The sequence below is a fragment of the Phodopus roborovskii genome, unplaced genomic scaffold, assembly GCF_943737965.1.
Source record: "Phodopus roborovskii unplaced genomic scaffold, PHOROB, whole genome shotgun sequence".
Taxonomy (NCBI): Eukaryota; Metazoa; Chordata; class Mammalia; order Rodentia; family Cricetidae; genus Phodopus; species Phodopus roborovskii.
The window spans coordinates 298,308-324,250 of NW_026126441.1; the positions used below are offsets into that span (position 1 = coordinate 298,308).

The 25,943-nt window shown below is 40.2% G+C and overlaps 1 protein-coding gene across 1 annotated transcript in view; it reads right to left on the reverse strand.

The window, feature by feature from the left end:
* Ubap2 (ubiquitin associated protein 2) overlaps positions 1-25,943 on the reverse strand; it is a 65,313-nt gene that overhangs the window by 25,750 nt on the left and 13,620 nt on the right. Inside the window, exons 2-7 of the mRNA XM_051187556.1 lie at positions 16,459-16,598; positions 6,250-6,327; positions 5,081-5,191; positions 4,307-4,460; positions 2,402-2,479; positions 1,321-1,375 (exon numbers count right to left, since the gene is read on the reverse strand). Coding sequence (XP_051043513.1) covers positions 1,321-1,375; positions 2,402-2,479; positions 4,307-4,460; positions 5,081-5,191; positions 6,250-6,327; positions 16,459-16,557 — 575 coding nt within the window. The 5' untranslated portion in view covers positions 16,558-16,598. The remainder of the gene's footprint in view (positions 1-1,320; positions 1,376-2,401; positions 2,480-4,306; positions 4,461-5,080; positions 5,192-6,249; positions 6,328-16,458; positions 16,599-25,943) is intronic.

A 25,943-nucleotide genomic window follows, 5' to 3' on the forward strand; every position in this document is an offset into this window, starting at 1 on the left:
AACAAGAATAGGACCTAATCCATCAAATCCATCCTTCTGGGAAAGACCCTAACTGTACTAACCTTGTGTTTGGCTTCTGTGGTTCCACCTCTGGCTAACTGATGTATGCAAACCCAGGGTGTACTTTTTATGCTTAAAAGCTCAACCTGAAAAAGGCTCAGGGCTGCAATGTTGGCTTGAACCCATGTCTGAGTAATCTGGAATTACAATTTTACCAGCATGTCCAGTTTTATGTTGTGCTACGGACTGATCCCAGGGCTTTCTTTGCATATGCCAGGGAAGCACTCAACCAACTACATCTCCAGCCAAGCATGCACATATTCTACAAAGAAAAGGTTGCTTCGGGACCCTTTTATCTACTCCTGTAGATAATGGCTCTAAAGTTTGGTCCTTGGCATCTGTATCCTAAGCAGTTAGGATACCTGGAAGCTTTTGCACCCAAGAAACAACACAAAGAAAAATTTTCAAGGGAAGGGGCTGGCGACATGGCTCAGTGGTTAAGAGCACTTGCTGCTCTTGCAAGACTTGGCAGCAGGTTCAATACCCAGCACCCACGTAACAACTCAAAATGGCCCGGAACTACAGTAACACACACACACACACACACACTCTCAAGGCTCACAAATAAAACATCTTTTAAAACTTCCAATTTCTCCCTCTCTCCATACTTCTTTCAGACAGGACTGTACATAACCCCTCTCTCTTTCCCACTCTCTACTAATAAAACTCAGAGTGGGGTTTAAAAAAGAAAATCCTCCAGTGAGCAGTAACATATCAAGAATTAATACAACTCTTTTCCCTTGTGTCAGACTCTATCTAAGCTAGTCAGTTTTATTTAGGGAAGGCCAGTTTTTGAAATAAGGTCTCTCAGTGTCACTTTGGCTGTTCCAGAACTCGCAGATATAGATCCTACCTGCCTATGCCTTCACTACTATCACTCAGATAAAAGTATTAACATATTTTGTGTACAATGGCTGGATTTAGCTGGCTTTCAAACTAGGCAACTCAGGGTAATTATGCACATATGACTGATCACTAGGGGACATTTGGCAGTTTTCTGCAGACATATTTTAATAACTTCATGGGGGGGCTGTTATGCTTGAGAGGTTGATGCTATATACATCAATATGCAGGAAATCTATCATCCCAATAAAGCATTATTCAAGCAAAACAGCCAGCATGCAAAGATTAGAACCTGACTTAATACCTCTGGCAACATCAATGCTCTGAGTGTGATAAATAAATTATAGACAGGTCAGAGGGAGAGAAAACTAGAGTTAACTAGGAAATAAATACAACAATAAGATAGCTGTGACTTACCCCATGCTTTGAGCAGAGAACCTTCCTGCCCCTCTGCCTCTGCCACGTCCAAATCCTATACAAAACACAATTGTAGAATACAGTAGTATTTGTATATGTATATACTGTTGAATGATTTTATCAGGCCAATCTGGGCTACATACCAACCTAGACTATAGTATGAGACTCTTTTTTTAAAAAACAAAAGAAAATAAATCACAAGCTGTCAGGAGTGGATGGTGCTAGCACTTTAATCCACGTAGAGGCAGGCAGATCAGTAAGTTTGAGGCCAGCCTGCTCTACACAAAGTTACAGGACAGCCAGACTATTCATATAGAGAAACCCTAACTCAAAAAACTAAAAAGTAAAATCACAATTGCTGAAACAAGGGTAGTGGTTAGGAGCTCTGGTCATATGACCTGAATTCCATCCCCAGCACCCACATGGCAGCTGACAACAAACTGTACAGCAGTCCTCAGGGGCATCCACAGGCCTGCATACACATGGCACATGGGCACATATGCTGGCAAATATACATACACATAAAACATTTAAAATAAATATTGCCAAGTGGTAGTTAAATCCCAGTAGAGGCAAGCATATCTGAGTTCCAGGCTTGCCTGGTCTATATATCGAGTTCCAGGATAGCCAGGGCTGCATAGAGAAGCCCTGTCTAGAAAAACAAAACAAAAACCAATCCCAAAAAAAAAAAAAAAAAAAAAAAAAAAAAAATCCAAAATAAAGAATAAGCTTTGTCAGTCTATATATACTAGATTAGTATATATCTCCCACCACACCTGATTATAAAGTGTTTTCAGGATCCATAAGGCAATAGCCAGTAGGATTTCAGGGTCTGGAGTGTAGCTCAGCAGTGGAGTACATTCTTATCAAAGATAGGCACTGGGCTCAATCTTCAACACCAGAGTAAAATTAAAAACCAAAAACAAAAACCATGTGGCATAAACTAAACACTTCCATCAAGACATCATTAGCTACATGGAAACATCTCAGAGATCATCTTTCATAATGCATTTTCACACATTGTCAAAACCAGCCCACCTTCTCTGGTGCCCAACATCCCATTTGGTTCATGTTCCCTTACCTCTGCCTCGGCCCCGTTTCCCTTGGTCTGAAGGCTTTTCTCCTTGGTTGCTATCAATTCCATTCTCCTCACCTTTGACTAAAGAGGAAAAAGCAAAAACTTTTCATTTCCAAACCTTTGAACCAAACTTGTCAGGCACTCACGAAACCAAATGCATACTGAACAAGAAGGAAAAGATGAGAGGCATGGTGCACTCTCCTCTGATGCCACAAGTTGAAGTTAGCCTGGTCTACAATAGCAAGTTAGAGCGTAAACATTCAGAAAGTAGAAAAAGTACAAAGCAGCACAAAACTGGGAGCTTAGGACCAAACACTTCTCCATCATTACGATGGTGAGACAAAGAGAACCATGAGTTCAAGACCGGTCGGACAGCACAGTGAGACTCAGTCTCCAAGTGGGGGGTGGGGGGTAGATGGGGACAGAGACAGGACACGACAACAGGGGACACAATAAAACTGAATGGCAACACACGCCAGATACACAAATCAAATGAGCATGGAACTGAACATGGTGGGGATGTCTTTAATAATGGAACTCAGGATACAGAAACAGCATCTCTGTGAGGTCACCCTGTCTACATATGGAGCTACAAGACATCCAATCTACACAGAAATAGATGACATGGTAATTTTACTTTCTCTGTATGGATGTGCCCTTATCTAAAATAAATGTTCTTTATAAACAGCAAGAACAAAACCAACATTCATTATGCAACTATGTTACACATCTGTATCCACAAAGAAACATAAATAGATTAAAAATAACAGTTTAAATTAAGTTTAAAGCCAGGCTGATGGGCAGTGGTGGTGCATGCCTTTAATCCAAACACAGGTGGCTGAGGCAGGTAAGTTTATGTGAGTTCAAGGCCAGCCTGGTCTACAGAGTGAGTTCCAAGACAGCCAAGGCTACACAGGGAAACTGTCTTTATAAATCCAAAACAAAAATTTAGAGGAAGGCACAGTAATGGGTGTTTGTGATTTCACTGTGGGAGGAAGGAGAATTTAGTTATTATTTTTATGAGAACTAGGAGAAAAAGAGGGAAGGGATTTTTGAGACATGAATTCACTAAGTAACTCAGATGGGCCCCTACTAAAACCTCTCAAATTCTAGGATTAGGTGCATCACCAGGCTATCGTTGTTGGTTTTTTTTTTTTTTTTTGTTTTGTTTTTTTTTGTTTTAAACCTGTTTTTCTCATTACCATAGGTCCCCATACTACACAACAAGTAGTTGATAAATATCAATGGAATAAACTATAAGATGTCTCCTGGGTACCAGCAGGAGTAGTTTGAAAAGAACAATGCCCAAATTCCCAAATATTGTCTATAAATGTTTGTTTTCATTCAAATGGACTTGGTTATATAAAATAAATGAATAAATAAGTAAGTAAAAAGAGGTCTCCTGGGCTGTTCCAAGTTAAATGGTGTCAGACAGATCCACAGGAAAGACACCATGACACTCAGGTGGAGTTCAAACTTCAGGTTGTCCCTTCTCTCCTTCTGCCACATGGGTCCTGGGATTGAACTCAGGTCATCAGGCCTGGCAGGAGCTTTTACCTTATGAGCCATTTCACCAGTCCTATTTTTAAATAGAGGTTAAACTAAATACAATGGCCTGCCTATTAAACTTATCTTCTTCAGTTTGTTTGTTTGTTTGCCTCTACCTCCTGAGTGCTGGGATCAAAGGCGTGCACCACCAACACCAGGCCAGAAAGCAGGATGCAAATATGAACTACCTGCAACCAGGGCCAGCACTCACAGGAAACCCGATCATAGCACCTAACTGTGCACCACTGTCAGTGATTAGAATAAGAAATTGACACTGATGATGGATTTACAGGCATTCTCTGGGCTATTCTTTCAGCTCACAGGTGGTATGGAAATGCTGAGCAGAAAAGCTGTACTCACACTCTCTGCCTCTGTTTCCACCTCTCCCTTTTCGGTTGTTGCTTCCCCGTCCACGGTTTGTTTCTCTCTCAGTTCTCTTCTCTCTGTTTTCTTTGTTTTCTGAGCTTTCTTTTCCAAAATTCTTCTTCTTCCCCCCTACAGTCTCCCATGAAGTCTATCAAAAAGAGTTCTGCAGTCATTAAGTTGTCATATACCTTTCAAACTCTACATTTTAATTCTTTCCCATTTAGTTCTGCCTTCTTGAGAAACACTAAACTTGGAGGGATGGCTCAATTGCCAGCACCCACATCAGGTAGCTCACAGCTACCTGTAAATTCAACTCCGAGGGTTAAAGGTGGTTACTAAACTGAGCAATCTGCAGCCAGAGGTTTTCCACTGGTGTTAGTACCCAGAGGCTGATGTATGTATTTCTAGGTGATGTTAGTGTGCACAGGCACAAGTACTGTAGGCGCTGTTAGTGTCCATAGGCCAGGGTCTTCTAGGTAGTGTTACTGTCCATAGGCCAGGGTACTGTAGGTGGTGTTAGTACCATGGGCTAGGCCATGTGTCCGGGAGCTGGGTAATTTAGATTGACATTCATGTCCACTGGCCATGGTAGTAGAAACCTGAAGGAATACCCAAGTTACTGCTCTTGCTGGAACTTTGCTGTGATGCTTGTCTCAAATATGAATGACCCTAGGTTCATTTCCCAGAACATACCCTCCAAAGGACAGCATGGCCCACCCACCCCTCCACCACAACTTCCATATGAGCTGACACTGGAGTAACACTTACTGTGTCTGAGTCTCCTTCCAGCAGCACATTGATAGCTTTGTTCACATCTCCATTACAGTCGTGCAGTGCCACTATGCTCTCATCCTGGTTTTTGCCTGTCACTTCCATAAGCTATCCAAGTGTCAGGAAACAGTTAAAGGGAAACAAAAAGTGGCATTCAAGATTATTAACCTTGCTGATTTTTCTATTACAATACACAGTCATGCTGCCCTTTCACATGAGGCCCTTTTCTAGGCTTCAGTGAGCATAGGCTCTTAGTGCAGGCTGACTTTAATACTAGTTGACTCACCCAAAGGTCAACCTCCCCAAGACAAGTCTGTCTCTCTCTTTAGACAGAATCCTATTATATAGCTGTGGCTGGCCTGGAACAATTTGATATATATATATATCAAATACATACATACATACACACCAGGCTGGCCTCATACTGATCAGCCTATTTCTGGCACCCGAGTACTGGGATTGAAGGTGTGTACAACAAATCCCAGCTTCTAATCAGCACAACCAGCATTCATAAATGCCTAGTCTAGTCTGTGGGTCACATGCAAACACACTAATTACTTAGTGTGAAGATAAGCATGCTGTATTTCATCATCTGGCTACCAATATTAAATACTTCACCATAGGTCCAAAATTCATTATGAAATACAAGTTCAGACTAGACAATAAGTATATTTCAAAATTAAAACTCTTGAGTTTCAGGACAGCCAGAGCTGTTGTTAAACACACAGAAACAAAACATGTTTATTTTATGTGCATTGCTGTTTTGCCTGCATGTATGTCTGTGAAGGTGTCAGATCTCCAGGACTTGGGTTACAGACAATTGCGGCATGAGGGTGCTGGAAGAAGCAGCCAGTTCTCTTACCCTGAGCTATCTGTCATCCAGTCATGGGGGAGTGCGGGGGTATTTTTTAAAATTTACTTATTTCTAGTGCATTGAGTTTTGCGTGTGTGTGTGTGTGTGTGTGTGTGTGTGTGTGTGTATTGGATACTCTACAACTGGAGTTATAGACAGTTGTAAGCTGCCATGTGGGAGCTGAGATTTGAAAGTAGGTTCTTTGGGAGAGCAGCCAGCGTTCTTAACCACTAAGCGATCTCTCCAGCCCCAGAAAATATTTTTTTTTAATTAAAAAATAAAGTACACAGAGTATACTTTCCTAGAAACATACCTGTTTAACTTTAGCCTCAAATTCTGAATCGTTCTTATCAAAGATCACTTGTGCGAGCCGCATCTGTTCAGCAGTTGCCTAGGAAGCAAAAAGAAAAAAAGGTAGGGATTTTAGCAATTAAATACTAAGACAGATGTTAGAAGGCAACAAACAGTCAAACAGAACTCTCAATCACCAAGTATCACTTTGAGAAACACTGATTAACCAAGTGTGGTGAGCACACATTAATAACCCCAACATCTGAGAAGCAGAGGCAAAAGGATTAAAGTCATTTTGACTACAGGAGAATTTAAAGACAACCTGAGTTATGGGAGGGGGATGTCAATACGGTCTGAATTTAATTCACAACTGGGTCTAGTCACTCACACTTTAATCCCAGTACTGGTGAGACTGAGTAGGAGGATCTGATCAAGTTCAAACCTACCCCAGGCTATGTACCCACTTCCAGTTCAACTGAGTTACAGACTAAGACTCTGTATTGGGGGAGGGGGGCTCTGAGGGGCTTTGCTTTGTTTTTTGGTAATCCTGGAGACAGGTGTCAGGGCCTCTAGCAAGGTAGGCAGTCACTCTTCTACAGTAATTCATGCTCAAGAGTAACTCAAATTGGGGAGGCAGGAGGTATGTGTCAATAATAGATAAAATATTCAGCTACAAACAAAGAGATAAGATTTAAGAGTAGTAATATTAGGAGTAAAAGAGAAAGGAACATTATTCTAGAGAGATTACAAGGCATGGCAACACACACCAGTGCTGAAAAATGTGAGTGAAGTAGTGAGTGAGTCGTGACAACCTAGCAAGACAGTGAGACCTCACCGCAAACAAATAACAGCAAAAATGAAACTTTAAGGCTTATAAAAGGAAACCTGGAACAAGTATGTGTCACCAAATTAGATAGCCTAAACAAATTTTAAAAATCCCTGGAGTGTACATAAATGGTCAGGATGGAATAGCGTGAATTTATAATCCCAGCATATCTACCAAAAGATGTGATGGGAAATGCTTAGGAAGTTCAAGGGCCAGCTAGCCTGCAGAAGCAAAAACAAGATACCCTGCCTCAACAAGGGAATGGACACCCAAAGATGTCCACACCATGGCTTGTGCCTGCCCACATTCACATCATACAAACACAAAAGATGGATGAATGGATGGATGGATGGATGGAAGGAAGGAAAACAATTATCAGTCTTTCTAGACAACAAAAAAAGTTCCCATCTTTAGCAATTACAAAACCAAAAACAGAACTTTTATTTCACTGATACACAGGATCCTATAACTCAAGTTTGTGCAATCATGCCAGATCCAACTGACACTATTTGTTAATGGCTCAGATCTTGACGTATACAGCAGAAAACACACTAATCACGATGCTCTCTCCTAGGCATAGAGGAAGCTCTTTAAACATCAAAAATGAAGCAACAGGAACCTGAACTAGTACAGTAGCCTTAATAAGGAAGCAAGGTATAGAGAGTTTTGTTTCTCTTTAATGTACTATGTGATTTTGTGTGTATATGTGTGCCTGTCTGAGTGTCAGATTCCTACAGCACACATGTGGAAGTCAGAGGACTTGTGGGATTCAGTTCTCTCTTCTTTCACTATTCAGGCTATGACAATAAAACTCAGGTGCTACATGATGAGCCATCTCACCGACCTGAAATATTAAATACTTCTGATATTTAATACTTGAAGAGACTTTATAAGTGCAAAGACTGGACTCCAAGAAATCACAACCCACATTAGTGATATGCAAAAACCTGTAAGATTATGAAGTAAAAAGAAAAACAGAGACAGAGGTGATGGTTGGAGTTTAGAGCCTGACAGGGAGAGAGATGGTTAGAGAGATGGATAAATCAGTAAAGTGCTTGTTGTAAAAGCATGAAGACCTCTTCAAATTCTAGCACTTACCTTCTTTGTGTGTGTGTGTGTGTTTACAGACAGTGTAGCCCTGGCTGTCCTGGAATTCAGATCTACCTACTTTGCCTCCTGAGTGCTGGAATTAAAGGTATGCACCACCACAGCCAAGCTAACTTACCCATTTTTATGAGGGACAGAGAGCTAGAGATGAGGAGTTTAATATATGGAAACAGCTCTAAAAGAGGCTAAAAGTAAAGGGACAAACAGGTATGAACAGAGTTAAGAGCCTGAGCTACAGTCTCACCAGGAGGAAAATGAAAGAGGAAACAATTTTAAGTGAGTAAAACAATGGATCACTTGTAGCTCCTTGATGACAACATGAGAATTATTACACAAAATACATGTGATGGGGGCTGGAGATGGGTCAGAGGTTAAGAACACTGGCTGCTCTTCTAGGGTCCTGAGTTCAATTCCCAAAAACCACATGGTGGCTCACAACCATCTGTAATGAGATCTGGTAAGATCTTCAGGCCTGCAGGCAGAATTCTCTATATATAACAAATAAATAAATCTTTAAAGTGTGTGTGTGTGTACATGTACACACCTGGTGCCAGGAAAGAGGACAAACCATCTCAAAAAATAAATATAGACTGGGACTGTAGCTAGCCCATTAGACCACTTTAACTAGCATACATGAAGTTCTGTGTCTGATCCCCAGTACAACACAAAACAAAAAACGAGAGTAGTAGTACATGCCTGTAATTCCAGCACTCAGGAGGTAGATGACATGAGATCAGGAGGTCAAGGCTAGCCTCTGCTACAGAGAATTCAAGACCAACCACAATGGATAAGAAGACACTGGCTCAAGGCTAGGTGTGGTGGCATGTATCTCTAATCCCAGCACTTGGGAGGTAGAGGCAGGTAGAACTCTGTGAGTTCGAGGCCAGCCTGGTCTACAGAGCAAGCTCCAGGAGAGCCAGAGTTACACTGAGAAACCTTGACTCAAACAGCCCCTCCCTACAAAAAAGAAGAAAAAGACACTGTCTCAAAATAAATACATAAATTTATGGGGCTAAAGAGATGGCGCAATGGTTAAGAACATTTGTTGCTCTTGTGAAAAGGACCAAGGTTCAATTCCCAGCACCTATACAATGCTCACAACTGTAACTCCAGTTCTAGGTGATCAGATTCACTCTTCTGGCCTCCATGGACACTTCATAAACATGATACACTGTCATACATGCAGGCAAAACATTAATGTTCAAATGAAATACATAAGTCTTAGAAAAGGGGAGAGGAGAAACAAACAGCATAGCATTGCAGAACTTGCCTTTAATCCCACCACTTGGGAGGCAAAGGCAGATAGATCTCTGAAAGGTCAAGCCAGCCAAAGCTATATATGGAGAAACCCTGTCTCAAATTAAAAAAAAACAACAAGCCTGTGTGTGTGTGTGTTACAATACATATAACACTATTATTTATATATATTATATATATGCACATATGTGGGATGCATTGGTTTGAGAATTTGCAAAAGGGCTGAAGACACCTCAGCTCTTAACAGAGCACTTGATATTTATTCTTTCAGAGGACCAGAGTTCAGCCCCCCAGCAACCACATCAGACAATTTACAGCCACCTATCACCTAGGCCCAAAGGACTGGAACTCTACCCCTGCCCACCCTCCAAGGCTACCTGCCAACACTCAATGTGCACATACCCACTATAGATATGCATACTCCATGTTTTAAAATGATAAAAAGTAATCTTTTGCTTTTTTTTTTTTGTTTTGTTTTTTGACCTCATATAGTCCAACAATACAAAGAATAAAAAGCCAAGAACTGTGGGTTATCTTTCTGAAAAGGGGTGTGAACAATTAATGGAGTCTGAGCAAACAAGAGCATCAACTGCTGGCTCCATAGAGACTCTTCTGTTTTGTGGTGCCAGGGGATGAACTAAGGGCTAGGCAAATATCCCACCCAGTCAGCAACACTTAAGCCTAAAATTCCTTAAGAAATGTCCACTGTCTGTAATTGTAGACAACTTATAAAACATTATTTTTGGGCTGGAGAGATGGCTCAGAGCACTGGCTGTTCTGCCAGAGGTCCTGAGTTTAATGCCCAGCAACCATCTGTAATGAGATATAGTGCCCTCTTCTGGTGTTCAGGCATACATACATGTAAGCAGAACACTGTATACATAATAAAATCAATCTTTACAAAATATATGTAACTTTAAAAAGGCATCTGCATCAACAAGCATGAACAAAAATTTTCAGTAAAATAATTACCGATGGCCTCAAGCACCATTTTAGTCCCTAGGTGTGTCTATATTTTCACTTTGAAGTTTCACTGACACATTTCTAACTATAAAGACACTATTCCTTGTCTTACTCATAATACTCAACTACTGATCTATTGAAAAGACCTAGCCTTTTTAGATTAAGTATTATGGCTTTACATTCTTTACATTTGTCTATGAAATCATTGAATTAATTCTAAACAGAGTACAGACTAGACAACTTCTGAAAGCACAGCTGATAAACTTAACAGCTGTTAATAAGTACTACTATTACAACAGTAGTACTATATACATCAACAGTCTCAGTCAAAATGTTAAACTGTGTTACCTTTATAAAATATTCTACAAACCTTATGATACTTTATTCAATAAACAGATTAATTATTCAATAAACAAAGCACCAAACATAAGAGTATAGTAGGGAAGTTACCAGGCTGAGCTCAAGAAGTGTCAAGAGGTCTGTACAGCTTAGGGAAAAAAGAGGAAAAAGCAGGGTCAACTAGTAATTCCAACTTAAACCAAGGTTCATGCTCCCTCCCCAACAGTTTGTAATTCTAGTTCCAAGGACCTCTGCTGCCCTTGAAAGAAAACTATGGTGGAAGACTCCCTAATGAACCCATTTCTTTAACTAAACTACTTTCCAGAAATCTTTGGATAATTTATTGAAGTAAGAGTATTTCTTTGGTTTAGAATTTTTTTTGTTTGGGGGCAGAGGTTGAGACAGCCAGAAACTCAATATGTAAATTAGACTAGCCAGGAACTCATGACAATATTTCTACGTCATCCTAGTATTACAACAAGAAAACATTCAGTTGGCCTGTTTTTTGACTATTTTAATTTTTAAAATTATTCTTTGTATCTGTGTATGTAGCCATTTACACACATGCACAGATGTACATACACAGAAGTTACAAGGACAGACTGCCAGAATCAGCTCTCTCTATCCATCATGTGGGTCCTAAAAACCCAACTCGGGTCATGAAGCTGCGCAGCAAATACCTTTATCATTGAGCTCCTATTATATTTTTTTAACCCATCTTTATAGATGGGCATGGGGAGCCATGATGGTAATACTAAAAAGGGTGTATGTTTAAGAGCAGTCTTCTCTAAATAGCTGACACTGTCTCAAAACAAAACAGCAAAAAAAAAAAAAAAAAAAAAAAAATCAGTTGGCATATTATATTGCCTAATTATTATAATTATGTTATATAAACACATATTTTCTTAAACAGAAACCACCTGTTTTATATAATTTTATTTATTTATTTTGAGATGGGGTTTCTCTATGTCGCCCTGGAAGTCCTAGAACTTGCTATGTATATGTAGACCAGGCTGACCTCTAACTTGCAGGTATCTGCCTGACTCTACTTCCTGTGTGCTGAGGTTAAGGTATGCACCACCACATCCTGCCATCTTGTGTTTTTGTTTTTTTTTTTAATTTATTGTATATATGTGGTCATGCATACTCCCCCAGAGCACCCATGTGGAAGACAGAGAATAATCTGCAGGAGTGAATCCCTTTTTCAGTCATACAGGATCAAACTCAGGTTGTCAGTCTTGGTAGCATGGACCTTTACTGACAGAGCCTTTTCCACAACTCTAATTTATAATCCTGTATCTTAGCCTGCCTAGTGCTGGGATTATAGGCATGGACCACCATGTCCACCTCAAACTTCAAACAATAAAAATTATAATCATTCTGCAAAGAATTAATACTCTTGTATTTTAAAACCAGTTAGCCTCTCCAACACACTAGAGGAATAGTAACTACTTTAGTCAACCAGCTAACCACAAGTAAAATAGAACAAACTTAGGTCCTATTATATCATGATATGATACGTTAAATACAAATCACATCCAGTTGAGGTTATAGTTCAGTAGCAGGATATTTACCTAATATATGCAAGCTTCTGATTTTGATGCCTACCACTAAAAAGGGGGGAAAAATAATAGATCACATTTACTTATATCAAAAGTATATAATTAATTCTAATCATATAAACCCAAATTAGAAAACATTGTAGAATATAACTATTCTATAATCTTTATTATGTCAATAACAAGAAACTGAAGAACAAGCCTACCTACTAGTGGAAGACTTGAAATTCCAGCTATTCAGAAGGCAGAAGTAAGGGAGGCTGAGAGGAACAGCCTGTGCTGAGCATAATGGACTAGGTATGGGGAAGAGGGGGACAAAAAGACACTGACTGTAGAGAAATGATGCCTACATCATTATTACGCATTATTACGCATTATTGCCATGAACAAAAGAAATTATATCATGCCTAATTAATAAAGATGTAGATCCAAGACACAAACTCAAAATAGCTCTTTCAGCACTTAACTTGGACAGAAAAGCTCTGCTACTGGACATTTAGCAGGCAATTATTACCCTAACCAATATTCTTTACCACCACTTTAGGGTAACTAAAGGAAATATTTATATATTGGAATTAACACATAATTGAACAATTATTTTTTTCTTTTCTCTGGGGTCTTATGTAGCCCAGGCTGGCTTCAAACACACTACAGCCAAAGTCAACACTGAACTTCTGATCCTCCTGCCTCCTGAGTACTGAGATCACAGGCTTGTTCCACCATACGCAGTTTTCATAGTGCTGAAGACATGCTAGGCAAAACTAGGTTACATCCCCAAGTGTGTATTCATGTGTATATTGTGCTGGATCTTGAGACTGGCACTTCATAAAAACTTCCCTAGTAGTATTCTCAAAATAATTTTATAAAAAGCAGTATCAGGGCCGAGTGTTTGTGGTGCTCTCAGGAGGAAGAGGCAGGCTGATCTCTGAGTTCTACAAGAACTATTTCCAGGACAGCCAGAGCTACACAATAGATTCTGTCTCAAAAATAAATAAAAAGAAAACTTAATTATTTCAGCTACATGTTGGGCTATGACAAGAGGCTTGAGGACAAATTCCTGAGACCATCTTAGGGTAGCTTAAGATTCCATTTTTTAAATGGCCCCCTCATTTTTAATGATGATGAACTATGTGAGTGCAGGCCTGTGCACGCCATGGCATGCATGTAGAAGTGGAACAGCTTTTGGGAGCTGGTTCTCTTACTTTCCAACATGTGTCTTCCTGGGCTTGTCAAACTCAGAGCTCAAGGTGGGAGCTTTAACCAACTGAGCAATCTCACCTGATCCAACAATACCTCATCTTTTCCCAGCAACCACATGGTGGCTCACAGCCATCTATAATGGGATCTCATGTCCTCTTATGGCATGCAGGTGTACATTCAGACAGCATATATTTATCATATATATATTTATTTATATGTATATTTATCATATAGTAAAATAAATCTTTAAAAAAACAGAAAACAGGAAACAGGGCTGGATAGATGGCTTGGTGGTTAAGAGCACTGACTGCTCCTCCCTAGGACGCAGGTTTGATTTCCAAACATACATGGTGACTCAAAAGTGTTAACTGTGTATGTGGTACAGAGATTTACGCATGCAAAATACCCATACACATAAAATAAGTAAAATGTAAAAAAAAGAAAAAAGACATGATGGTACACATCTAGAAAACAAACAGCGGAGAGCAGCAGGAAGTTAGTAGACCTTCAATTAGACAGCAGCCTGGGTGATATAGCAAGCTGGACCAAAAAAGAGAAAAAACAAGAGTTGGAGATGGCTCCGCAAATAAGAAGATAAGAACATGGTTGCTCTTCCAGAGGACCTGGGTTCAATTTCCAGCACCCAAATGACGGCTCACCATCTGTAACTCCAGTTTCAGGAGATCCAACAGACACCCTCTTTTGGTCTTCACAGGCAGGCACACCCAGTGAGCAAACATACATACAGACAAATGCACATGCATGTAATAATACTTTAAAATAAATACTTTTAAAAGCAAAGCAAACAAAAACACCAAAAAAACAAACAGGAAGATCTCAAAATCCTCCTCACTTTTTCCTTTAGACAGTCGAAGCCATCCCTCAAAGGCTCCACAGAAAAAGCTAACAGTGAAATCTTTAAGTGTAGTATCAAATTCAAGGGAGGCTGAGGAATTTGAGGCCAGTACTGGTTACATAGAAAGTTCTGGGCCATCCTGGGCTACACAGCAAGACCCTGTCTCAAACCACTGAAAATGAAACACAATAAAAATAAAACCCTTTCAGAAGGGGTTTAAAAAAAAAAAACGAATTCCCTGTGCCAGCCTGCAAACTGGTTGACAATCCGATCAAGTCTGCTTGCAAGGTATACAGGGTACTATTTTCATTTGGGCTTCCTTCAAAAGCTCATACTTGTTATATAATATCACTTACCAAGTGAAGGAGTGTTGCATTTATGCTGCTTTTGTTTAACAATGTAAAGATGTGTGACACTGTTTATACTGCATTTGTTTAACTATGTAAAGATGTGTTGCTGTTTCACCTTGCCTGCCTAAGGTTCCTGACTGGTCTAATAAAAAGCTGAATAGCCAACAACTAGGCAGAAGAAGGACAGACGAAGCTGGGAGATGCCACCAGCCAGACATCGAAGAAACAAGAAAAGTACGGCATACAGAATAAAAGAAAGGTAAAAAGCCCCAAGGCAAAATGTAGATACAGAGAAGCAGGCTAATGGAAGTTATAAGAGCTAGCGGACTAAACATAAGACCAAGTTTCCATAACAAATAACAAGTCTTTGTGTCACAATATGGGAGCTGGCGGGTAGCACAAAAGAAAGCCTGCCACACATACTTTATTTTTAATGATTCCATTTCTTTTTAAAGACTATTATCATCATCATCCTCCTCCTCATCATCAAGCCTCCTTCACTTAGGTTATTCTAACCTATGTTCTTCATTAATATATGACAATTCATTAACCAAACTTAAAAAGATAGCCTAGCTGCAACAATCTCTAACAACAACAGGGTCTCCTATGTTGTTCTGTTCGGGCTAGCCTTAACTCGCTATGTAGACCAAGCTGGCCTCAAACTCAGAAGTCTGCCTGCCTCTGGCTAGGGTGCCAAGATTAAAGGACTGTGTTACTACACTCAGTAAAGCAGTCTTTCTTTGTGAAGAATACTGATCAGACTAAAAGACCTTAGGGATAAGCACTAACATAGCAGATATTTATTCATCTGTTATTAGCAGCCAAACAGAAAACTAATTTTAGATTCAATTTAACACAAGAATTATGTGTTAAAAAAAAAAAAATCTACTCTGTACCAAACATAATAGAGCACTTCATTATGAAATTATAAGAAGCTCCTGAAAAGAGTAAAGGACATAACTCATTGATAAAATACTTGCCTCATACACAAATCGCTGTGTCCCAACTCCAATACCAGAAATTAAAGTCTTATCAAAGTGAGCCACAGTAGTCCAATTCTGACACCCTAGCACCCACGAAGCTAAAGCAGAGGAATAATGAGTTCAAGGCCTGACTGGCTGACCTAATACGATCCAATGTCAAAAAATCATAAAGAACAATAGAAATTTATCAGAGTAGACCAGATAAAACTCGTTATTCACTAACATAATGCTTTGAAGGAGACGGCTCAGTCAGTAGGTAAGGGCCTTCATGGCCAACTCTGATACCTGAGTTCCATCCCTGAACTCACATGTTGGAGAGAACTACCTCTCTCCAGCTGTCCTTTGATCTCAAAAAGCACTGATATAAGTGCATGTGTTAAGAAGCTTGTCAACTGGATCAGCATAGCATAGAACAGATTAACTTTGTACCAGACGTGCTCAGTGCTGAACTGAAAGTGTCTCACTGCACTTGAAAGAATAGCAGGAGCTGGGCTTGTAGTTAGTAGTAGAGTGCTGTCTAGAAGGGGCTCTGGGTTCAATTCCTAGTGTTATAAACTGGACCATGAATGGAGAAGGAAGGAAACTGCTGTAGCAGAGATGATTACCACTGAAATTCAGGATTAAACCAATGGTTCTCCTGGAACAACATTCAATTGCACCATCACCTCTTTCCTACACTATTTATTCAGTTTGTAAGCACAATGTTAAATCCTGAGTTTCCTAGAAAGGGGACAATTAAAACATTCCTTCTCCCTCTCTTGTCTTTTCTTCTAACCAAGACAGAAGCTTACCTGTACCACTTGTTTCTGAGGCTGTGCTGCATGTATTGTTGGCATCTGTGGTTTTTCCCGAGCACCTCGGCAACGATCATTGCTCACCGAAGTCATCATATACAGAATATACAAAATAATGTATGTACAAAATACAAAATCTGCAAGAAAGAAAGCATTGTAAGCAAAACTTCAAAATCATGGCAAAAAACAAAAACAAAACATCTAATGGGGGTGACACACAAAATAAAACAAATTCCAGGCCAGTCAAGGCTACAGAGATTCTGTCTCAAAGAAAGAAGGGGTTTTTGGGAAGGGGGGAAGGGAAGGGGAAGGGGAAGGAGGAGGGAAGAGGAGAGGGACTGGTGAGATGGCTCAGTGGTTAAGAGCTGATTGTTCTTCCAGAGGTCCTGAGTTCAATTCCCAGCAACCACATGGTAGCCCACAACCATGTACAATGGGGTCTGATGCCCTCTTCTAAGCATAAAGGCATACATGCAGACAGAGTACTCATGTACATAAAAATAATCTTCTCTAAAAATTAAAAAAAGAAAACACAGCTCAAAAACATTCTAAATTATACATGAGCAGGCGACAGTTGAACAGAGCTTCATAAATACTAAATGCGTCCTCTACAACATAGCTACATCATCAACTACTTGTGAATCTTAATTTTATTTTGCTCATGCAATCAAAAATGTTATTATGGTTGGGGGCTGGAGAGATGGCTCAGAGGTTTAGAGAGCACTGAATGATCTTCCAGAGGTCCTAAGTTTAATTCCCAGCAACCATCTGTATGTAATGAGATCTGGTGCCCTCCTCTGGTCTGTAGAACACTGTATACATAATAAATAAATCTTTTTAAAAAATATGTTATGGTTGGGGCTGACAAGATGGCTAAGTGGAAAAAGGCTTGACAATCTGAGTTCACTTCCCAGGACTCACAAAGCAGGAAAGAATCAATGCTCCCAAGCTGTCATCTGACCTCTGTTCATGTACCTTGACACTTAATACCCACAAATAGATACACACAGATAGAGTGGAGAAAGAGACAAAGTAAAAAGAAAATGTAAATACAACTTTATGTTAATGAGGTCATGTCACATGCTTGTAATGTCAATACTTGGGACACTAGGACAAAATGATTAAGTGCCCCAAGGGCATAAGAACACTAGCTATAAAATACTAAGGACTAGATTTTGCATCCCAGCACACAGAAGCCATAGCTCCAAACTCTAGCTCTAATTGAAGCAGCCTTAAATCCAGTACCCCTTAAAATCATCCCTGGAACCATCTGAAGCCAGGTATGGTCCATGCCTATAATCCTGGCACTTTTCGATATAAGAATCAGAAGTTCAAGGTTATTCAGTTACATAGAATCCAAGGGAAGCCTTGGCTACATGTGACTTTATCTCAAATAAATTAAATGCAAAATTCTGTATAATTTTAATCATTGGCATAACCACCCATAAGCATAAAGTGGAATAATTCAAACAGGTCGCATCACAATAACAAGCTAAGTTTCTACCCAAGTTTATCTATTGAAAATATCTAATATGGGGGGACTAGAGAGATGGCCCCTCTTCCAGAGGTCCTGAGTTAAATTCCCAGCAACCACATGGTGAATCATAGCTGTCTATAGTGGAATTTGATGCCCTCTTCTGGAATAAAGTTGTATATGCAGATACACTCATTCATAAAATAAATTTTAATGTAAGAAAATACCTAAAACCATATGCAAGTACCCATGATTATTTCCCTAGCAGCTTTCCCTCTCCCTTGTCCTCCTGTCCCTCTGTTCTCTTTGATGTGGGGGTTCCATTTTGCAGCCTAAACTGATCATAACACCAACTGCTTTGCTTTAGCCCCTGGCATGACTGTCAGTACTCCCCTGGCCTTCCTTTTATGGACTGCTTTGCTTTGGATTCTCCAGTATCTTCATTCAGCTCAGATCTTACTTTAGCATCCTGTTTCCAGACTTGTCTTCATCATATTAACTGTTTATGAGATGGGAGGATGAGATGGGGGGGATGCAGCTCAGCTGATAGACTGCTTATCTAGCACACACCCTGGGCTCAGTCCCCAGCTCACCATAAAACTGGATATGGTGGCATACATATGTAATTCTAGGCCTGGGGAGAAAGACATCAGAAATTCAAGTTCATCCTCAGCTATACTGAGAGTACCAGGCCAGTCTCAGTAAATGAGACCCTGAGAGAATAGAAAGATAGCTCAGTGGTTAGAGCACTTACTCTTCCAAAAGACAATATCTTGAGTGCTGCTTGCCAGGCATGGAAAGCTCAGAGGCCACAAGGAACAGTGTCCCTGACATCTTAATTTACATGGTTCTGGCTATAGAAATAGCACTGCACCAAATATGTCCAGGTATCCTTTAATCTGATTATCATAAATCACAACAACAGTGATGTGAAATCTCAGCTCCTTCTCCAGCACCATGCCTGCTGCCTGCTGTAGTGCTCCCAACCATGGTGATAGCACACCGCCATCTGAAACTGTAAGCAAAAACTAATACTTTCTTATAAAAAGAGTTGCCTTGGTCATGCTCTTTTCACTGCAATAGAACAGTGACTAAGACACTAATCAAAACACATTACACTACTTCAGACACTACAAATGTCTTTCAAATTAGTTAGTTAGTGTTGTTACAAAAGGTCTAACTTTTTTTTTGTTTTGTTTGTTTTTCAAGACAGGGTTTCTCTGTGGCTTTGGAGCCTGTCCTGGAACTAGCTCTTGTAGACCAGGCTGGCCTCAAACTCACAGCGATCCACCTGCCTTTGCCTCCCAAGTGCTGGGATTAAAGGCTAAAGGCCTGCACCACCACCACAGCCACCCAGCTAAGCTTAACATTTTCTTAAACAGACATTCTGATGCTTAACTTTCACAACAGGTCCTGTATTAACTGGATATTACAGCACTGCTTTTTACATTGTAACAGCCCATAACCAATTAACTAGAACATTTCAAATACCCCAACAGCTAGTTTAAACATTTTATCTTACTTCCAACTGACTCTCAGTAGTATGAATCACAAGCTCCACAACCTACCTTGTGCTTAGCAATTTTAGATTGTAAATTTGGTTATTTTGTTTTCATTATACATATTAAATGTTTGACCATTAATTGTATTTCTTTAAAATTTTTATTTTACTTATTTTTTTTGTGTGTGCTCACGCCCACATGTGTGTCACAGGCAATGTATGAAGGTCAGAGAGCAACTTCAGAGTCAGTACTCCTTCTACAATAGGATCCAGCAACAGAACTCAGGTCTCAATTTGTGTAGCAAGTGTTTTTACCCACTGAGGCATCCTATTCTCTGAAATTAAATATCTTAGTAGGAAGTCAGGTAATCCCAGTATTTGGGAGGCAGAGGCAAGACAATTTCTCAGAGCTACACAAAACCCAATAGTGAGAGCAAAGAGAGGGACTAAGGCCACATACATACAAAATAAGCACTCTACTTCTGACCCTCTACTTGCTTGTTTTTCACATTTTTGTTTGTTTGTTTTGTTTTATTGAGACAGGGTTTCTCTGTGTAGCCCTGGATGTCCTGGAACTTGATCTGTAGACCAGGCTAGCCTTGAACTCACAGAGATCCACTGCCTCTGTCCCCTAACCTGCCTAGTACTGGGATTAGAGGCTTGTGTCATCACCACCTGGCCCCCAACTATCTCTTATAACTCTAATTAACCTGCTTTTATTAATCTACATTATGTCATGTGGCTTTTACCTTTCCTCAATACAATACAGACTTGATCCATGTCTCCCTCCTACCTTGATTCATCCCTCTGACTTCCTCTCTATGCCAAAGTCCTGTGTATTCACTCTTGCCTAGCTGTTAGCCATTCAGCTTTTTATTAAACCAATCAGAAGGTACCTTAGGTAGACACATCTCTACAGTGTAAATAAATATTCCATTAACAATCTTGCTCTTTTTAGGAGGAACAGGGTCTCCTGTGTTACAGGCTGGTCTCAAACTTACTTGTAGGTGAGGACAGCCTTAAATCTGTAGTTTTTCATCTCTACCTGAATGTAGAATAGCAGGTGTGCTTCAGTGTGCCCTGCTCTATGTAGTGCTGGGTAATTACTCATGGTCTCATGAATGCTGAGTACACTACCTACTGTGCTATACGCCTGCCCCAATCTGTAAAAATATTCTAGAAAAATAAAACATTCACTTATTTTACATGTGCCATGTTGGAATGTCATAAAGGCAGCTTGCAGCTTGCAGGAGTCAGTTCTCACCTTGCATTACATGGGTCCTGGTGATTTAAGTTGGGTTGTGAGGTATGGTAGCAAGTACCTTTAATTACTGAGGCACTTTACTGACCCCCAAATTTCTGTATTTTGAGACAGGCTCCAACTACAGAGAAACTCTGTCTCAAAAAAACAAAGGGAAAAAATGAGCTAGTTGGGGACAAATCTAAGCTAAAGGATAGCTTTCATAATTGAGAAGTCTGTGTCAAAAGACAGTGTGGCAAAAACAGGTAGCTAGCTACACAAGATGGCTTAGTAGATGAGTGTGATTGTTGAGAAAGCCTGACAACCTAAGTTTAGTAGTAACGGTGGAAAGAGAACCGCTTCCCTAAAACTGTACTCTGTGAGTGCTGGCCCACAATAATCACTCGCACATGGTGGCAGTGGTGCAGGCCTTTAATGCCAGCACCTGAGAAGCAGAGTTAGGTAGATAGCTAACTTCAAAACCTAGTCTAGTCTCCAAACTGAGTTCCAGGACAGCCAGGGCTACACAAAGAAACACTGTCTCTCAATCAATCAACCAATCAATCAATCAATAAATAAATAGAGCTGAGGGCCTTCAAAAAGGCACTTGCTGCCAAGCCTGACAATCTGGAAACCACAAGTAGAAGGAGAAAACCAACTCCCACAATTTGTTTTCTGACCTTCCTGTTTGCACCATGGCATGTGCATATGCTCCCATAAGCATACAAACATTAAATGCATACTTTTTAAAAATTAATTCAGGGATGGAGAGATAGCTCAGGGATGAAGAGTTCAAACTGCTCCTACAAAGGACCTAAGTTCAGTTCCAAGATGCTTACAACGCCTTAACTCCAGCTCTAAGAGATCCAATGCATCTGGTCTTGTACTTGTACTCACATACACAAATCCACACATTACATAAATAAATGAATAAATAAATAAATAATCTTTAAGTTAGATCCTGCAGAGGCAGGTGGATCTGAGTTCAAGACCAACCTATTTCCAAGCCAAAAAGAAATACATATTGTGAGACCTTAGCACAAAAACAAACCAAAAAAAAAGTCCTTTATTAAAAATAATTTCAGGTCCAGTGGTATGCTTTTTTTAAAAGATTTATTATGTATACAGCCTTTTGTATGCATGTATTCCTACACACCACAAGAGGGCACCAGATCTCATTGTAGATGGTTGTCTGCCACCCGAGGTTGCTGGGAATTGAACTCAGAACATCTGGAAGAGCAGTTAACCTCTGAGCCATCTCTCTAGCCCTTTCTTGGTTTTTTGAGACAGGGTTTCTCTGTGTAATAGCCCCAGCTGTCCTGGAACTCACTTCTTAGACTAGCTGGCCTCAAACTCAGAGCTCCACCTGCCTCAGCCTCCCAAATGCTGGGATTAAGCTACAGCCTGGCTTAAACATTAAAATTTTAAATCTCCACTTTAATCAGCAAGTAAAGCATCCTTAATGAAGATGTGATTAAAAATGGCCTCAGTTCCAGGAGCAAAATAATAGTATGTTTTGTTTTGAGGCAGGGTTGCTCTAAGTCCTGACTGCCCTAGAGCCATATTTTTGACCAGGCTGGCCTTGAACTCAGAGATTCTTAAATACTGGGATCATGGGCATGATCAACCATACCCAGCCAAAATAGTTGCTTTGTAAAGAATACCACTCAATGTAGAGTTTATAGTTTTTGGATTTTTTTTTTTAAACCATAGGCCTGACCTCCAAACTCATTATGTAATTTAGAATAACCCTGAATTCTTGATCTGTCTCTTGCTCCCTAGTACTGGTATTATGAGTATATGTTGCTAGCACCAGCTGGTTTTTAAGTTTAAGATTTATTTTTATGTAAGTGCTTTACCTGCCTGTATGTGTCACTTGTGTGCCTGGTACCCCAGGAGGAACGGAAAGGTCATCCAATTCCCTAGAACTGAAGAATGGCTGTGAACTGTTACAAGGGTGCTGGTAAATCCTCTGCAAGAGCACTAAGTGCTATTAACCACTCCAGTGTGAGTTTTTATTTTTTGAGATAGGCACTTGCAAATCTATAGCCTAGGCTGGCCCACAACACAAACAATCCTCCTGTCTGTCTCCCAAGTGCTGGAGTTATTGTTATATACTAGCACTCTTAGCTTTACATTGATTCCTTTATGTTTAAGTATATCTGAAAAATGACAGGTCCTTTCATTCCTGTTTTTCCACAAGTATACACATACATACATACATACAAACACAGCTCAATGGCAGAACACTTTTCTAGCATGTGTGAAGTTCTGGGTGCTAGCCTATCCCTAATACATGTACACGGACACGGACACGGACACAATTTTATGAAATTTAGCAAAACAAAAATAGAGGTGGAGGGGGCTGGAGAGATAGCTCAGATGTTAAGAGCACTGACTGCTCTTTCAGAGGTCTTGAGTTCAATTCCCTGAAACCACATGGTGGTTCCCAACCATCTGTAATGAGATCTGGTGCCCCCTTCTGGTGGGCAGACATACATGCAGGCAGAACAATGTATACATAATAAATTAAGTCTTAAAAAAAAAATAGAAGTGGAGGGTGAAATAGCTCAGGGAGTGAAGGCACTCACCACAGAAGCCCAATTCCTCCAACCCAGCTGAAAGCCATCTGCAAATCCAGCACTCTTATACTGAGACGGGAGATGAAGACAGAACTAGCAGGAAGATCAAGGTCAGTCCCCCCTGAAATACACAGCATCACAGAACAAGAGACTGTGCCTCAACAAGGTGGAAAGGTAAGAATTGACTCCTACACAATGTGCATGCACAAGCACAGAGACACCACTCAAACCTTTCACTCCCCTCCCCCACATACACACTACAAAGGGAGAGAGGGAGAGACTTACCCATGCAATCAAAAATCCTTTAAATTGTATAGTACCTCTAAATTGAAAATGTTAAAGAAGAAACACCTTCAACTAGCACACCAAAACAATATGGGCAAACTCTGCCTTCCTTTGGAAACAGAATCATGTGTAGTAAATAGAGCTGTGCCTGCAACACACACCCAACTGCCAGGCATAGGAACTACATTTACACTGTTTTCCATCAGCTCTACTACTCTGGAACAGGTTCCAAGAGAATTCTTAGAATAGAAACAGACAAGAGCAAGACTTCTAAAAATAATCTGTCAGGAATTCTTCCATATCTCAGGTTCTTGAGCTACAGAAAGCATGAGGTTATTCCAATTTGTCCAGTGAAATTTCAAAACACAAATGAAAACTAAGATAGAAAAATCAAAAAAAAAAAAAAAAAAAAAAAAAAAAAATACAATTTCGACTCTTTTTACCTCATCTTATTTAAACTAAACATGTGCTACAGTGAAAGATTTTAACTTAGAATTGCTGATACATTTTTAACTTCTTTAAAAGAAAGCCATTACCTAAAGTACAAATATGGTCTACAGTTGTGATATAAGGAGAGTGCATGTGTGGAAGTCAGGTCTACTTTAGGGATTTAGGTTTCTCCATCCACCATGGGTTCTAGGGGTCAAACTCAGGTCATCAGGTTTTGAAATGCTTGTACCCACTCAATGATCCTAGCCATCTCAATGATCCTAGAAAAAGTTTAAACTGATAATTCTTTTCCTTTGCAAGTAAGGTACTTCAGACAAACAATTGTTTCCAAGAGATCCCAGCAGAGCAGATGATCCAGCTCAGTGACAGATTGCTTACCTAGCAGAGGTTCTGGGTTCAATCCCTGATGCTGGGGGGAAGGAAGAAGGGAGATGACTTCTCAGTTTAAAATGAACTGAGAATTGTTATAAGTCATCTACCTCCCTAAAGTTCATACACAAATTCATCAAGAGACTTTTTCTTTAAGTCAAAACTAACTTAAAGCTTATATCACACCTTGTAACATCTCAGAGCCTAAATACAGTAGCACACACCTATAATGCCTGCACTAAGAGGCAAAGACCAAACCAGATATACATAAGCAAGGTCTAGGCTAGCCAAGATTACACAGCGAGCCCATTTTAAAAACAAGCATACATCCAAAGGCTGGAGAGATGGCTCAGCAGTTAAGAGGATATGTTTGGTTGGTTCTCAGCACCCATATCAGTCAGCTCACCTTTAAGAGCAGTTCCAGGGCATCCAATGCCCTCTTCTGGCCTCCTTGGGAACCTGCATACACATAGTGTACATACATCCATTCAGGTACCCACACAAAATATATAATCTTTAAAAGTAAACACATATGGGGCTTAAAAGATTTCTTGGCAGTTAAGATGATGACACTTCTAGAGGAAGTTCAATCCCTTCACCTTCATCTGGCAGCTGAGCTGCCTAATACTACAGCTCCAGGGATCCAACATCTCATCTCTGGACTCCATAGGCAAGCACACGTGCATTTGCGCTCATTTAAAAATAAAAAAATGTATATGATACATTTGTCTGTATATGATATCTGTACATGCCTGACCAGAAAAGGACAACAGACCCCCTTGGAACTGGAGTTACAAATGGTTGTGAGCCACCATGTGGGTGGGAATCAAATCTCTGAAAGAACTGTCAGTGCTCTACTTCCAACATTAAGGTCAAATGAGGACTGACTGCCACAAGTTCCATTTTGTGAGTTCCAGGCCAGCAAAGGATGTACAGGCGGGAACCTCTCTCCAAAAGCAAGCAAAACTCTACCAAGAATGCTCAAAGAGGGACAGGGATATGGCTCACATAGGGCTTGCCTGTCCCATAAACATGACAAGCCAAGTTCAAGCCCCAAGACTCACATAAAAGCCAAGCATGGTGGTGCACACCTGTAATTCTAGGGCTGATGAGGTGGACATAAGGATCTCCCAGACACATGGTCAGCTAACTGAATTGACAAACTGGTTTCAGGGAAAGACTCATAAAAATGAGGTGGAGAACTAAGGAAGACATCCAGCAAACTTCTTACTGACCTCTACACACATTCACCCAGAGTCTCTTTCTTTGGAAAAGATGACCCCACTGTACACTCATTCCTAAAATTCTAAAACCAGTAAGTAATGATAACAGCAAAAACATATTGTTTTATTATGTGCCAAATACTATTTTAAAGTCTGGTGCCCTTGATATGCACCCTGACATGGGCTGTGTAGCCCAGGCTACCCTCAAACTTATGCCTGTCCTCTGAAGTGCTAAGATTACCAACATGTGCACTCAAACCTGACTTTTAGGGTTTAGGACTCTGAAGTACATGTTACTCCCATTTACACAGTGACAGTTCATTTGAAGCAACACAGTGAAGGATTCAAACCCACCTGG